General features: G+C 40.2%; 1 protein-coding gene across 3 annotated transcripts in view; it reads right to left on the reverse strand.

Moving 5' to 3' along the window:
• Positions 1–595: 595 nt before the first annotated feature.
• LOC308387328 (glutamate receptor 3-like) overlaps positions 596–16,693 on the reverse strand; it is a 78,912-nt gene continuing 62,814 nt past the window's right edge. The window contains exons 15-18 of one of the 3 annotated variants that reach the window (XM_080867281.1): positions 11,642–11,889; positions 10,790–10,904; positions 4,113–4,361; positions 596–2,094 (exon numbers count right to left, since the gene is read on the reverse strand). In XM_080867281.1, the coding sequence (XP_080723407.1) occupies positions 4,116–4,361; positions 10,790–10,904; positions 11,642–11,889 (609 nt within the window). In that variant the 3' untranslated portion in view covers positions 596–2,094; positions 4,113–4,115. Of the gene's footprint in view, positions 2,095–4,112; positions 4,362–5,461; positions 10,905–11,641; positions 11,890–16,693 lie in introns of those variants that run through there. The other 2 variants (XR_013969925.1, XM_080867282.1) reach the window with 2 other exon arrangements.

Below are 16,693 nucleotides of genomic sequence, written 5' to 3' on the forward strand. Positions count from 1 at the left end.
AGTAGGAATTTGTTTTTGTTTTTTTAAAGCCTCAAAAATGTTCTTAATGGAAGAGTGGCTGTCAGGAGGCCATTCTTACAGAAGGAAAACAGAACAATCTGAGGTAATAACAAAAGAACTGGACTGAAATATCAGTGGCAACAGATCTGATGGAGTGACGAATTACTTTTGTATTGTCTTAACAGTATACAGTGCCTAAATAAAGTTGTATTGAATGCTTCAAATTCTGAATATATACAGAAGAGGTCAGGAGAAACGTGCAACAGTGACTACAGCCATTTGTAACACGTGGCGGAAGCTTTGATGTGGTTTATGCTGCATTTTAGTCAGTGGTGTTGAGGATCTTGTCAAAAATGATGCAATACCATCTGGAAAGTGCAGAAGAGAATTGGGGCAACTGGGGGAAAAAACTGAAAAAAGACATGCCCAATTTTGTCTTTTAGCAGTGGCCGTAACCCTATTCCACAGTATTGACACATATATGTGTGCATGTTTCAATAAACTGCTGCACCTACTTGCCATTTTCCAACACTAAAACAAATAAGCTTTTTTTTTGTAGTGTAATCTGAAGGATTCAAAAGATAAAAGTCACACGTAAATATAAACCTGCTTTTATTAAGGAAATGTAATAAAATCCTTTGTACATGACCCCTCCACAGAGGTTCACTGTGTCCATACATGCAACTCTCATGGTTGAGGTACTGTTACAAATGAACTGGAAAAACTAAACCAAATCAGATGTCATTAACAGACACTAACTAAACCAGGGTCAATTTCGATCTGCAGTTTGTTTAAAACTATTACCAAATTCACATGCACTTTTTTCTGGGGAATAAAAGGATGAGAAAGTCTGATATACTAAACAAATGTAGGCATACATTGTTTGTAGCGGTTGTAGGTTCTTTTCCCCCCCACTATTCAGTATATAAAAATGTCACTTATACAAACAGACAAATGTTTCATTCGTTGCTCTTCCCTCAATGTACAGTTTCACCCCTCTGCATAATGCATAGACACAGAAAGCTTTTCACGACCAAAGAAGCTATGGTGTGTTATCATTTACCAACAAAAAAGAGATGTTGAGAATCACAGCTGCAGATACTGCGCTTACATGAGAACAGCTTCTAAAGTGTGTACAAAGTGTAAACCATAAGCTCAGTTGAACCATTTGAATGTTCGGTTTACATAAAAAGGGGTCACCTTCCTAGCCTCTAAAGTATTTATGAATCTTTTGATTTCAACAATATGGCATTAAGTGATCAAACACGGGCCTCATTTCAATAAAAGAATCGTTTCTTTTCAAAGAGTTTCAGCTGAAAGAAATGCACAAAGTCGATTCAAAACAAGCATCTAAAACAGATTCAGTCGTATGTGACGTCCAGCTGGCTTTGAAAATGACACCACCTAAGCTGTTTAAGATGACCACTAATTTCACATTATTGATATTTTCCGAGTAAAAACCTGGATTCACTATTGTCAGTTAAATTGATCTTAACCCTAGTGTTCGATGCTTGTCCTAGATATTCTGATACACTGAAAAAAGCCTTATAGTAAAACAAGAAAATGACTTTACTTCACTAAATATAACATTTATCCAACTTAAGAGTTCACCACAAAAATATGTCTGTAAAGGATTCAAATGACTAAATAAGTAATCCAGGATTTTGATTTCAAATCATGGCTTTTTTTCTCTTTCTTCTTCTTCTTTAAAATAGAAAACAACTGAAATTACAACAGTTTGTTTGTCATTTGAAACAATGTTTTGCCCTACTTCCACAGATTTTTTTATTTATTTATTTTTTCTTTTCAAGTGAATTAAATTTTTAAATTGCATTGCCATGATGCAGAAATGCTCCATAAGGCACTACGAGAGGCAAATCCCATGTTTCCAGAAGCAAAAGTCCTGTTGCAACATTGCCCTCTGTTAGTGTGATGGGTTCATAACCCAAAATGAGCACTTGTTGACTTGTAGGCTTGTGTCCAAGTTGGTGACAAAGAAGGCCGTTGCCTCCAGGACGCCAACCACGGAGTGTCGGGGTCACACAGAGTGGCAGTTTCCATCCAGGATCACCGGCGGGAATCGAAACAATTCACCTGTGTGAAGCCAGAAGATGTGCAAAAGAGAGTCAAATGAAAAACTGCCGTGTGTGGGTATTTCATTTCAGCTTATTTAATTCAAAAGCCAAGATTCCCCTGCTGCTTCACAAAAGTGAGTTAACTACAGAAAATTATTACTTCAGGCTCATCAGATCTGAGGGCATCAAACCAGCTGCAGTAGGTTAGGTAAACTTGATAAAATGTTCAATTTACTTTAGATACTAAGCTTGGTAATCAACAATCAGCTACAGATTAGAGTCAAGCAGAGTGAAATATTATAAAAAGAAAGCTGAGACTGAATTGAATGTGTGTTAAAGACAGACTGTATATAAAGGAGGGATGCAGCTAATGTGACATCAGCAGTGTTGGGATGTTTCTTAAAAAGCTGCTGAATTACTCATTACTCGTTACTTTTCTTAAAAGTAATGCAGTATGTTACCTAAGTACCACCTTGAAAGTAATTCATTACACTACCCGTTACATGTAAAATGACCTGAATCTTACTTTCAAAATTACCACTTAACAATATAAACCTACACTGCCACACCAACACAAATCTCTACTCCTATGAAGACACACATACATACATCCATCCATGTCCTTCTGCTTATCAAAGGCCGGGTCACGGGGGCAGCAGCCTAAGCAGAGAAGCCCAGACCTCCGTCTCCCCAGCCACCTCCTCCAGCTTGTCCAGGGGAACACCAAGGCATTCCCAGGCCAGCCGAGAGATATAATCTCTCCAGCGTGGGTCTGCCCCAGTGCCTCCTCCCGGTGGTACATGCCCGCAACACCTTACCCAGGAGGCGCTCAGGAAGCATCCTTATCAGATGCCTGAACCACCTCAACTGGCTCCTTTCGATGTGGAGGAGGGGAGTACTCTGAGCCCCTCCCGGATGGCTGAACTTCTCACCCTATCTCTAAGGGAGAGGCCAGCCACCCTTCGGAAGAAGCTCATTTCTGCCACTTTTAGTCGGCACCCACAGCTCGTGACCATAGGTGAGGATGGGGACATAGATCGACCGGTACATTGAAAGCTTCCCTGTTACACTCAGCACAACTTCACTACAATGGACCGGTACAGCGTCCACATCACTGCAGCCGCTGCACCAATCCATCTGTCGATCTACCGTTCCCTTCTCCCGTCACTCGTGAACAAGACCCCGAGATACTTAAACTCCTCCACTTGGGGCAGGAGCTCATCCCTGACTTGGAGTGGGCACTCCGTCCTTTTTTGGACCGAGGACCATGGCCTCAGATTTGGAGGTGCTGTTTTTCATTCCCACTGCTTCAAACTCGGCTGCGAACCGTTCCAGTCCGAGCTGGAAGACATTACCCGACGAAGCCAACAGAACCACATCATCCACAAAAAGCAGAGATGAGATTCTGAGACCAACCAAGTGAAAGCTTTCCACCACTTGGCTACGCCGAGAAATTCTGTCCATAAAAACTACGAACAGAATTGGTGACAAAGGGCAGCCCTGGCGGAGCCCAAACAACGACACGCATACGATTTTATTTTATTTTTTACAAGCCGACAACACAAAACGAATATGAAAACCAGCCCAAAAAGACACATTGTTTCCACTGTAGAAACAAACAGTAGGTAGAAACGGCCGTTACAAGCCTGACTGCTCATCACTGCTGCACCTGCTGAAGTTCAGGCTCTGGCTGCTGAGTGGGGTTAACATGTACTCAGCTTTAATATCACTGACAGACGAAACTGAGGAACACGGCAGACTCACACACTCCATTTTGACTTTGCTTTGCAGGAGCATTCACCCCCTGCTGGCCACTAATGTAAGTTTAGGAAGATTCACTTTTCAGACTTGGAAGCGTCCATCTTTTATATACAGTCTATGGTTCAAAAGGTTTCCAACTTCTCTTTTTTCAAACAAAAAAAAACCTCGAAGCAAGTTTAAAAGTTGAGAATCATCTGAAGACAAAACTTTAACATTTCACTTATATGTGACTTCAGTACATTTCTAAACAGGTTACGGTCACAGTAAAAGACATACCCTTTAGATTTTCACACTCTCTGTCCCATAGACGTTGTAGCCTTCACGGTACGTGGCAAAATTCTGGGTGTTTGCAGGAGGGGCCGGCTTAAAGTTTTGGGCATTCTTTGCCAGCTTCAGTCTTTTGGTTTCTTGCCGTGACTTATAGCAGAACTCTATCAAAGCCACGGTCATAGCCAGGCCAAGCCCTCCGACTAGAATATAGAAGACTCCTGCCACGTTGCTCAGGCTTAGTGCACTTGTCTTGTCCTGGGGAAGGTAAAGACCTCCGTTAAGACTTCTTTTAACTGGCACTTTGAGGCTGACCTCATACACACTAACATAAAAACCTACACTATATTTACACCCTGCTGCGCTATGACTACACAGAAACTGTGAGGAGGCTGCTAAATCTGTCTACAAATCCCTCTGAGGTATGGCTACCTAAAAATGAGAAAGGTTGGAGCAACTCAAATCTGTCTAGGTTCTAGTCTCAAGTTATTTGTGCTCTAAGTGGCTGTGAAGGTGAATGTAGAGAGACTTGCTATCTTTTGCCTGTTTTATGGTCTCTTTACGAGGCCACGTCTAGCGGAAGGCGGTCGTGGTCGTACAGGTCTACAATCCTCAGATCACTATCATAGCTGTTAAACTTAGCCTCAAAAACACTGCATATGTAACAATCAAGGTGGCAAGCTGTAAAGGTGAATTGAACCATTTTGCTGCTATTAAAAAAAGCCTAATATTGAAATTCATTTGTATGTGAGTTTTAACATATATTGTATAGTTCTAAAAAAAAAAAAAAAAAGGTAAATTCTGCTTTTTTGTTGACCTAAAAAGTACTTCTAGGATATAAATCTCTTAATTTTAATTAATTTTTAACAAAAGGTTCCTTACTCTGACACTCCATCTTTGAGACATGACTATTAAATACCATTTGACCACTTTAGAGCTCAGATGGTATTTAAAGGTCAGTTTGGACTTTGTCAGAATAAGGATGCCTTTGGGAAATCCAGAGAAACTATTTCACATACCAATGAATACGATCAGCAATAAACTACAAGTCTGGGTGAAAAACAGCAGTATAATGGTTTCAATTCAAAACTTTATGGTATGAATAAAAAAAAACCGTGTGTGTTCTCATGCAAAAAAAATTTAATTTATTTTAAAAATTGAGAATTGTCTACAAACAAAGAAGTTAATGTAATGAGCCGTGTTCAAAGTGTAGGTGTGTGTTGCACTGCGGTATGTGTAGGGCAAACCTAGTTTTGAATGTTTTCCATGTGTTGTTGTGTGCTTTCGATGTTTGCGTATGAACATTTAGATCAAAATGCATTTTAGCAATCAGTGTAAAAAGACCTGCAGCGACTGACCTTACTTCCAGAGTCCTTGGTTCCACATTCACCCTTATCGTACCACCATTTGTTTTTCAGCTTGTCTAAGATGCCTTGTTCACTGAGTTTCAATACTGCAAGGTTTACAGGAGTTCTTCACGTGGGAAATAACATAAATAACATTGTATTATGTTATTTTATGTTATTCAACTTTTTTAAAAACTACTTTATACTGTACAAAGCGATAGAGTAGGGTCCTGGCCAACATATCACAGATAGCAAGCAACACTGCAGTATATAGATAAAAATATGACTTTCATGATCCATGGCTAACCTAGCATGCCAGACCCCACCTATATCGCTTTGAGTAATCGGCACACACTGATCACAAGAAGAAGAAAAAAAAGATTTAAACTTGCAGAATAAAGCAGCTGCTGCATAGCTTTCAGGGAATGAAAGAAAACAGAGGCAGTAATTGCTGAGGGCACATTATTATCTTTTTGTTGTTGTTGTTGCTATGGGCAGCCTTTTTGAAGTTCAGCAAGGTGGATCTAACAGGAACCCTTTCCTGACTAACAGCAGTCCAATTCTATAAACAGCTATTAGGAGGCTAATGTCTCACAAAATCACCCCTTTTAACTCAGAGTGACCAATCACATGAGAGGAAACTATAGAGGGATCATGAAACGATCTTGATTTATTTGTTTACTTTGAGACTCGCTGACTCCAAAGGTCAGAGTCGTGATTTGCAGGGATTTTTTGTGGAAGACATTATGCTGCATTTCCTCGACTGCTAGATTTCCAGGCTTGTTTCCTTTCAGAAAATAAAGATCAGTGTATGCAATCCATCATCATCATCCAATATATTGCTCTCACCACTGTATGTGTGCGTGTGTGTTTTCCCCCTTGTCAAATACGCCTTGTGTTTTGCAATAATACATAAAAAATAAATGAATATTAAAAGAACAAGAGGGCAGGGGGCAAGGGATCTGTAGTCCTGATCTCCAAGAAGAGCACTTTGAAGGGCAAAGTTGAGACTAGTTTGTTTGAGCGTTGAACACTACAGAGACAAACAGCAGACGCTAGACGCATGATTATAAATGCAATCGAGTCAGAGCCAATTTAACGTCGGCAGTTAGGCAGAGTTTAATATTTTCCTCTGAAGCAGAATCATCAGGAATCATCCTACACATTTATATTTATAATTGTATTATCTAGAAGAAGCTTTACAGACACTATGAGGATGAACAACAAACCAAAGAAATCAACTTAAGAGCAGGCACAACTGCTACCAACTTAAATGATTTTCATAATAACTGTTTAAGGGCACCTCATTCTGCACAATACAAACACACTTTTTATGAAGCAACATCTAGTGGTTTGTATGTTGATTTTCTGGCTGTATTTATTCTCCACTTTGGTGCACTAAGAGAGGCCACAGCAGAGGTTCCAGTGGTAAATGTAATTAGCATAAACCGGCGAGCTGGTTAGGATAATGACTGGTTGTTATTGGCTAACATCTACCCTGCCTCGTGGCATTCTGGGTAGAATGATCTACTCCACTGAGCTGCTTAAAAAAAATCTGTTTGTTATAAATTATGAACATGATTTTTCATCCAGTAGGGGGAAAACATCACAAGGTGGACTGCAACAGCCTGCTGGTCATCACATAAAGAGGTTCAAGCTCACCACCAGGTGGTGACCATGTGCTTTTAAACAACAGCCACTGCCCAGACTCACAGTTTAGAAATGCAAATGTATTTTCTGAATCTTTCCTATATGAATAAACCTAAACACAAAACGGATGCATCCATATCCAGCCTCTGCACAGAAGCACATTATTGAAGCAGCTGGAGGCACAGGCTTTTTTGGGCTATTTTATTGTGCTTGGGTTTGTAAATAGTTTGCCCCAGAGACACACAGTTGGCTGCATTGTGGTGTGTACTGCTAAATAACTCAACCTGTCATTTACTGTCAGAGAGACAAACACTGGGAGCTGTCCCAAACCTCTGAAGTAATAGCATTTCACGGCTCGCTCCACTGAGAGCGAACCCTAAACAGTTAAAAAGGGTGATCTATCAAACTGATTCACATTAAAGCAAACAGAGATCCAAATGGTCCAAATTAAACCGAAAGCCAAAAATACATCGCTGCCAGCAGTACTCACTGGGTTTAGTAATATGCTATAAAGGAAAATATAAGCAGCACTGCAGAATTAGGTACTTATATTTTAAACAGATATTATTTTTATATTAATTTTTTTATACAAACATTTATATTGTCAACAGTTTCACTAATTCAATTGAATGGTGACACATTTTATACACTATGTCACAAATGTGTTTCAGCAGATTTCCGATCATTATGTTTACAGACCAGCTTCCTGTTATGGGAGCCTGCAGAAAGTGAGGATCGAAGGACACACTGATATCTGCTTGAAGCTATTAGAACTGTGCATTATATACCATTTCACCACTTTCTGCCAGTTATCTCCCTTATTTGTATTTATAATTCTTAATACAAAAGATTGTGCAGCCCACCTACATACTTGACAGCTTTCAACTCTCTGATTTGCTTAAATGTTAAAAAATGCGACAGTACTGTTACATGTCTTAATCGTTCAACAGCTGGCATGCTATAAATACTCAAAAATGTTATTTTAACGTGAAAAAAACAAAAACCCAATATGGTTCATTGTTATAGTCCACAGATGCCTGTTTTTATCTCACTTTTGATTGCCTAATTATTTAAAAGGGAAATTAATGATGCATCCGCTGTCAATTAGATTTCATTGAAATCTGTGATTATTAGGCATAATTTCCTCCAGGAATCTTAACAAATGTATGTGTAAACAGCCTAAATCTGTCTGCAGAGCCACATGTGAAATCTGTAGCTGACTTATGAAATAGGATTTTCATTGCATCAGTCCTTAAAAGAAGTATAAGCCCAACCCCCGTGACAAAGTGCGGGACTGAAAAAGAATATAACGAACACCTGTACAGGCTGTTGCAATGGAATACAACATCTCACATTTGTGAAGCTAAATAATTAATCTCCAGCGTCAGTGTGCCTCCATCAAAGAGGTGTGGGTTCACCCCTTTTGCTTATGCTTGGTTCTGTGCTAAGACATGTGAAATTTAAAATTTCACAAGTTTTAGTGCTTTGTAGGATTTGATACAAATTTGCACAGGTGATTCTTTTACTGTGTGATTTAAGTGACCTCACAACTTTACCTTTCACACTCTCTGCAGGACAGGAATACAGAAAAGAGGGGAAAACATTCAAGACAGCAAAGAAGAACATAAAAAACTCATGCAAAATCACTCAATACCAAAATAACCCACAGGAACAAATATAAAAGGTTTAAATTAGTTCAGCTTCACTGAATAAATTTAGAATATCTCAGAGTAGAAAAACATGAAAACATTTTAAAATATATGTGATATGTAGTCTATACATATACATGTATGTGCTGAATTTCATTTGAGGACTCCCAGTGATAACAGCAGTGGTCTTCACATACAATATATCTCCATATTATTGCTGAATTGCCAACACTGGTGTTTCTGAAAGTGAAACAAGGACAAAGAAATGTGGCAGTCCGGAGTGATACTGTTGCACTGATCAGCTGCTCTCTTTCTAACCGGACATAAAGGGACAGAGGACAGTTGCCAGTGAGAGGAGACGGTTTCTTTGCGTTACCCCCTCTGGCAGTATCCATATCCTGCTCACTCAGGAATGGGACGACCAGAGTCAGTAACAGGAAAGTTCGTCCTGTCTCTTCTCTCTTAATATGTCAAGTGTACTGTGGTCATGATGCAAGCTGAAGAGCAGAGGCAGAGATGGATCCAGAGTCTAGATCCTGGTGTCTAAAACAAAAGATCAGGGGCCTCATTTATGTTAAGTTTGTACAACTGATTTGATTAAGGGGGGGGAATATATATATATATATGTCATCAGTGTCAATATTTGAAAAACACTGATGTGCAAAGAAAGGTTGCAGCTCCTCTGCAAAGTTTGAAGTGATGTAAGTTAGTATGCGCGTGCACACAGTATGAAAAAGCAAGACATGCTTTACAGTAATAATTAGCTAATGTCCTCTATTATCATTTAATTTCTCTTTTTTGTTTTAACTTAACAGAGAAAGTGAGACTACATAACCTTTCAAAGACAGTGTAATGAGCTTTGAATTACATCTAGTGTGAGTTTTATCATGTGACCGATAAACAAGAAAAGGATACATCATTGGCGTAACTTTGTGCTGAATATTGGGGGGTCGAAGATCTCGGTCGCAATAAATAAATAAATCTGGGTAAATTCCCAGATGATAAAACATGCAACAATTTTCCTGGTAATACCTGAAATGAGTAAAGAAAATCAACAGTCTATTTATGCAAGATAATTCAAGATAATTCATAATTTTATTGGGGGAGTTGTATTGGTTGGGTCTGATTATTGGTGGCGTAACCTCCATAACCCCCCCCAGAAATTACGCCCCTGTGATAAATCCAGCATGTCATTGTCCTGTATGTGAGTAACTCTTATGGTTATAATAATGGGCTAATAAGGAAACGTTGCATAGTCTCACTTTCAGGACTGAAAGCATCTTCACAAAATTCAGTTACACTTTTTAGCTATTACAAAACAGTAACTTGGTGAGAAGATGTAAGCACAAATCAAATCCTCTTGCACAAATGGAGCCCCTGGTCATATCTTACACTCTACCGTTGAAGGGTTTGCCAGGTCAGGATGGCCAGGGAAAGTTCTTTGACTGGCCTTTGATCAAGACCAAGCAAAGGTTTCTGTCAGTCTTACTCTGGATTTCAGTGAGAGGATGTCGGACAAAAAAAAAAAAGTTTGGATCATTAGTCGCCACTCTGTCATTAGAATTCTCACGTTTGCCTGCAATGCTTAGTCCCCTCAAGACAACGCTGTTTCCTGTGCCTGCCCTAGCGGTTCAAGCAGCAGATTGGAGAGTGCACGTACATTTTATTCACTCTTTCTAGCGTTAGTTTTAAAGAACATTCATGTTGGTCTGTAGATATAAAAAACAGAAGAAAAATTAAAGTTTCCATCTTTCATAACCACAGACCAAAAACTACTCTGTCACGAGCACAGCTTTACCCACTGCCTTTCCTACCTCCTGCGTCACATACCTCTGGTTTAGCTCACATTTTTTTTCCTCCTCCATTAGCCAAGCAAAGGGTTCCCAGTTGATCACTGTTGCATAATAAATAATAGTAAAGCCACAGGTAATGACGAGTAACTTCTAAACACGTGATTGGCCCCAAATGCTACACTCCGTGACGACAGCCTTGCCGATTACTCTGTTCTAGGATACCCGACTTTGGTGACATTGAGGCTGACCTTAGAGTCACCTCCCCCGCTGCCGCACTCTCCCTTGTCGTACCACCATTTGTTTTTCAATTTGTCCAAGAGGCCTTGCTCATTCAGTTTTAACACTGCCAGGTTAACAGCATTTCTTGAAACGATAAAACATAACTTGTAAGAAAATGAACAGGTCCGTGAGAAATCTAATATAGAATATTAGTAAGAAATAGTGATAAATATCAATGGTTCATAGGGGGAGCACGGGAGGGACAAATTGGTAAAGAATTTCACTGGTGTGGAAGGGTAAGAAGCATTTTTACAGCAAAGAAAACGTTAAATATTAGAGAGGTGGCATGGAGGGTTACATTTGTAACTGAAGTGTGCGGGATGGGGACATTCTGTCATTGATCATTTAGAAACAAGAACATCTAGCATGCAGCTTAACATTCATCACAACTGACAGACCAGCATTGTAACTAGCAAATTAATTCAAGAAATATTTTTAAAAGGAAAAGAAAGGGGAAAAAGAGAGGAGGGGGGGGGGGGGCACCACAGAAAGGAGAAGAAAGGAAAGCTGAGAAGGAGAAGAGACAACACAAACGAGAGGATGGAGGGAAAGTGGCACGTGGGCACGTCGATGTGACTAATATACTGATAACCTGAAGAAACAGGAGAAAACAACAGACACAAACCAGATACGTGGGACAGGAAATCAAAAATGGCTCAATGTGTGTGATTCAATTCAGATAACTCATAACATGTTTCACTCGGAGATGCACTTGGGGAAAAAAACAAAGGGCTTAAGAAGAAGAGGATGAGAAAAGGAAACATCAGGGTAGGTGGAATACTATAACAACATGGAGGATATTGTTATAATATCCCACCCACCTTAATGCAGAGCCTTTTGGTGTGGCCACACCGTAGCCCTTAGAGTCGAGGTTGCCGCCCACTTTCATGGTGTCGCATGGCTTCCGCTGCTCTATGTACTCATTCATAGTGGATTCGAGAAGAAAGGCAAACTTGCCCTTCGACTTTCGTACCCGGGAAACCCCGTCTGGTGTTGTCTTGGCAAACACTGAGGGTTCGGCAGATTTCATGTACGACCACATTTTCTCATAAACTGCTATTTTGGAGCGCTGCATTCAGGGGAACAGAGAGAGAAGAGAGAGACAGTTAAGGTCAAGGTGCACAGTAACAACCATGAAAACAATCGCATGAAGCTGCTGGGAGTCCGAGTTACATGATAATATTGATACAGGTCTGGACTTTAAGTGTGGAGCCGGAGCCGCAAGGATGTTATCGGGATTTGTGCAAAATAACCGAGGTGTGGCAAGAGGCTGAAACTTCTGTTTCCCACATGTTTCTCATACTTTATTAGAACTCTGTCATCCAACTATAAAAAACAGCCAAGATATCAAAAACATTATATTGTCAACGTTTTCCCCCTCAGACACCTATTAGAGTTATTAGCTGCTGTATTTAGGGGGGGAAGACTCAAAAATGTAACGCTTTATTCTGGTCCGAGCTGCTAAATGAACAATTAGTGCCACCAAATATACTCTCAAGGCACCTCTGATGGTCTCTAATTAACAGGTTACACCTCAGTTTTCAATATGTACTCATGACAAGACTGTCAACAGTCACAAAGTGGCTGAGGGAAAGTTACAAGTAGTGAGTACGTGCAAGAGATTGACAGGTAAAATTGAATTGATTAAAACTAAACTCCCCCCATCCAAACAAAACAAAACAAAACACTGGAATGAAGAAACGAGCCATTTCAGCCAAAGGACAGCAGCATGTGGATGTGTGTGTGCAAACACTAAAGACGGTTGATGCCAGGAGTTGCGGCCAGTTTTCAAAGGCTGGAGGGGTCCAGGTGAGCTGTGTTAGCTGACGACCCTCCTATGCCGGCCAACTGCCCTCTAATATAGGCTAGGACCGCCTCCAAGACAGCGGGAGGGAAGTCACGCTCACACAGCTCCCTGCTCCAGCTCTATATTTAGTGCACAGACATGAGTAGTATCAATATTTTCATCTAACGCTCAGCAAGAAAGTAAGTGTATTTTCCAAAACTCCTAACTAGCTCGGCTCTGAATCGCAGGGAAGATAGCTGCTGCTGTGGTTATTTTCAGCAGCAGGTGTTTCGAGCTGTTACCACACCTGCTGTGACCTCACAGATCTCATCGCGTACTGAGCGCTGCACTAACAGACATGTGCTGCTTGTAATTCAGAGTGGATTTACCCTTTAAGTGCAAACGGTGCTGCAGAGGTAGTGGGCTCCTTGCCAGCAGCCTGAAGTCTGACAACCTGGCAGCTCAGCAGAAGTAACATGCAGCACATGTTTGGTATCAGTATCGATAAGCAGGAGTGACCTCCGCCACAGTTTATGTTCCTGCCAGCAGGTCACAGCTCATCACAGTCGCCGCCATCACGGTTGAGATTTTATTCAAATCAATCTGTTTGTACATCGATGCATGGATTGAATTTGCCGGTACTGTGCATATGTAGCTGTTTAGGTCATGAGCTACTGCATCAAGCAGCAGCTAAAAATATACTGAAAACTTAAGAACAGAGAGTTATTTTGCATGTTCACCTGTAAAACAGCCAATCTTTATTCCCTTTGGCTTACAACACTATATTATTTATTTATTTATTACTTTATTATTTATGGAATATTATTGTTATATATATGTTAATAGCACGGTGTGTGTCATATAATAGCTGCAAAGATAAAAGGTTAGAAAATGATGCATTAAAAAAAATCCACACAAGCTGCTTTTTATGTACCGTTTTTGAATTTTAGTGTGTGGAGTTTGCATGTGTGGATTCTCTCCAGATACTCCGGCTTCCTCCCACAGTTCAAAGACATGCAGTCAGTGGAGTTAGGGTAACTGTTGATAGTTAATGTCCCATAGGTGTGAATGTGAGTCTGAATTATTGTGTTATTGTTCAGAGGGTACCTCGCCTCCCACCCTATAGAAGCTGTGATGAGGCTCCACACACTCCACAAACTTAGTTGCAAACACTATGTATGCATGCAACACATTGTGCATGTGTTTTGATTTTGGAGCCTGCTTTACGTTGATGTGTTTAAGGTCAAGAAGGAACTGCATCAGTCCACCTGCACTTAAAAGAAGCTACAGAAGCTACAAAAATCTTTTTGAACTCCTTTTAAATCTCTAAAATGACTGGTTGAGTCAGGCGTCTGCACAGCTCCCCCCTTTTTATTTATTTTTAAATACCTGAAAAATCAGCAGGTTGTCTTTTTTGTTGTTTTGGCTTTAGTGTTCAGTATGGATCAGTATGCATCCACACCAATTGTACCGCAAACACAGAAATAACACGAGTTGTGACTCACCAGGAAAACAAAAAAAGGGAAAAAAACCTTTCTAGTACTTCTTCTTCACATGCTGTGCATGGGTGATCTGAAATACACTCTTCTTTGACAGTGTCAAGAACTCCTTTTGTAATGGCATCTTCTTTAACTTATTTGACCCGCTAACTTCAAGTCTGACGGCTTCACCTCTGTGGCCCAGTCAGCTGCCAGCTGGAGCAGCTACAGACATGCACAGCACGGCCCTACTCTGACACTCAGTACGCTGCTAAAAATGGCCAGCGAGAGGCTGATCGCTGGGCACCAGGGAGTAGGAGTACACAGCTGTCTACAATAGAGAGGAGAGGGGAAAAAAACGAGGCTACATTAAACTGGGCTAATGCGACCTGCACTTGGCTGTGAGAGATGAATCTCAGAGGGAACTTTGGCTTGAACTCATATTTATTAACAGCGTCTGTGCGACCGGTTTGTTCCAGATTGTATGTTCAGTAGTCATGTGAGTCAGTCTTCCATTATTTCTATTAGGTGAGAGTAAATGAAAACATCAGAGTGAACTGACAAACTGTGTCAGCTCGGCAACGTGTACGGCAACATAAATAATTCACCAGATATGTAATGGATTGTGGGCTCGGGCTAGTAAGTGAATCATTCTTGACATATGCACGATTTCAGTTCAGTGGAGTGTTCATGTAAACACTGTTAGCATGACAATAATAGCTGATGACAGGTCTGACCATAGTGAGCAAACTGCAATTCTTCTCTGGGTTGCATGTAAATGTATGCTTGTCAGAAGTAGGCCGGTCATCTGTGCGGAAATCTGTGAAACTCCTCACGCTGTCAAACTGATATAAGCGCTGCGAAATCTTCTCACCACGGTGGCTTAACTGAGACAAATTATTCTCAATTAATTACTGGTGTAACCACAACATCGAGAATATGACAAGCTGGTCACGTCCTCCGGCCAGTGAGAAATTTGGGTTTACTGCCCGTCATCCATTCTGAAAATGAAGTAGTCCTTCTTCCAGCAACCAGTTTGTCTTTCAGCAGCTGACAGAGCTAAGAGTGACTCATGGCCCTGAGCGTGTCTGACACGCTGCTGGCATCTCAAAACGAAGACAACGGGCCAAAGCAAAGCATGTGCACTCTTTTTGGTGTTTTTATATAGTGGCGTTCAATATTTAGTTACATGCATGGTTAAGGATATAATTACAACTCATTTACTGTATGTTCATGATCAGTGGAAATAAATTAAGAAAGCAACCAAACAGAAGCATGGCTCATTTAGCACAAAGCTGTTATTAAAATGATCTTTAATATTGCTTCGCTCATGCGCTCGTTCCCCACTCTAACATCTGATCACTGTACACAACACAGTGAAATGCAACAAGCTAAATTTAGTTGGTTCAGTTCACCATACTCTGTAAACTGTTGCACACTAGAGAGTGAAGCTCAGGACAGATTATGTGCAAAAATTAATCAAAAAATATCCCAATACCTATAATATATAGCAGATTTTAATAATTTCTGTAAAGAGGTGAAGCTAACAGTGGTTTCTCAAATCTGGCCACCTGAGCCTTGTGCCAAGAGTCAATCCTCTTAAACCTCTACGTTAAAATTTCAGAACTTCACAACAATAATAAACATATTTACACCTCATATATAGAGTGGCTTTGATCTCTCGCTATATAGCCAGCAGCTGTACAGGGAGGTAATACTTCTTATGGTTTAACTTGTTAAATTGAGAGATCATTTTGCAACTGAATGGGGTCAAGTTGGCGATTACATGAAATCTGCTTTTGGTAATATGGTGATTAATTGTGACAAATCTGCAATAATTGCAACTCTGTTGCTGTCTGCATAGAAAGAAATTCCCATTAAGTACTTCCATTCAGAGTCGAGCCAAAAATTTATAGATTTGAAACTGAAATTCATAAATTTCTCCACAAATGGTGATGTAGTGAAAAATGGCATGGCAGCTACTTTCTACTTTCTAATTTTATTTATATAGCATCAAATCACAACAACAGTCGCTTCAAGGCGCTGTTTATTGTAAGGTAGACCCTACGATAATACATACAGAGAAAAAAACCCAACAATCATATGAGCCCCTATGAGCAAGCACTTTGGCGACAGTGGGAAGGAAAAACTCCCTTTTAACAGGAAGAAACCTCTGGCAACAATACTTTTATAAAGGATTCTAACTAGAATGCAACCACTGAATTGCAAAGAGATGCACTAATCAGCACAGGATGACTGATTGCAGCATGTTAGCAATCTATCCACCTTTGTAGATTAGACAATTATTTGTAAACATTCGCCAATCTGTCTCAGAGAGACTGACTGATTGGAGACAGGTTGTGTCCCACAGACAGTTCAGTACCTTGTTAAACAAGCTTGCTATAATCAGCATAAAAAAACAACACTATCATTCAATTATGGTCTCTTTTGTGAACAGTTGTTCACAAACCAGTCTGTGACATTACATATGGTTTTAATACTTTAATGAACTTTAACGATACTAGTAAATTTTTTAGGTTTGGAGAGAACCAAGCTGTACAGTAGCTGTCTATTCATACTAAGCTAGCTTCCTAATTAGTCCACAAGTA

The sequence above is a fragment of the Rhamphochromis sp. 'chilingali' genome (genome assembly GCF_963969265.1).
Source record: "Rhamphochromis sp. 'chilingali' genome assembly, chromosome: 19".
Lineage (NCBI taxonomy): Eukaryota > Metazoa > Chordata > Actinopteri > Cichliformes > Cichlidae > Rhamphochromis > Rhamphochromis sp. 'chilingali'.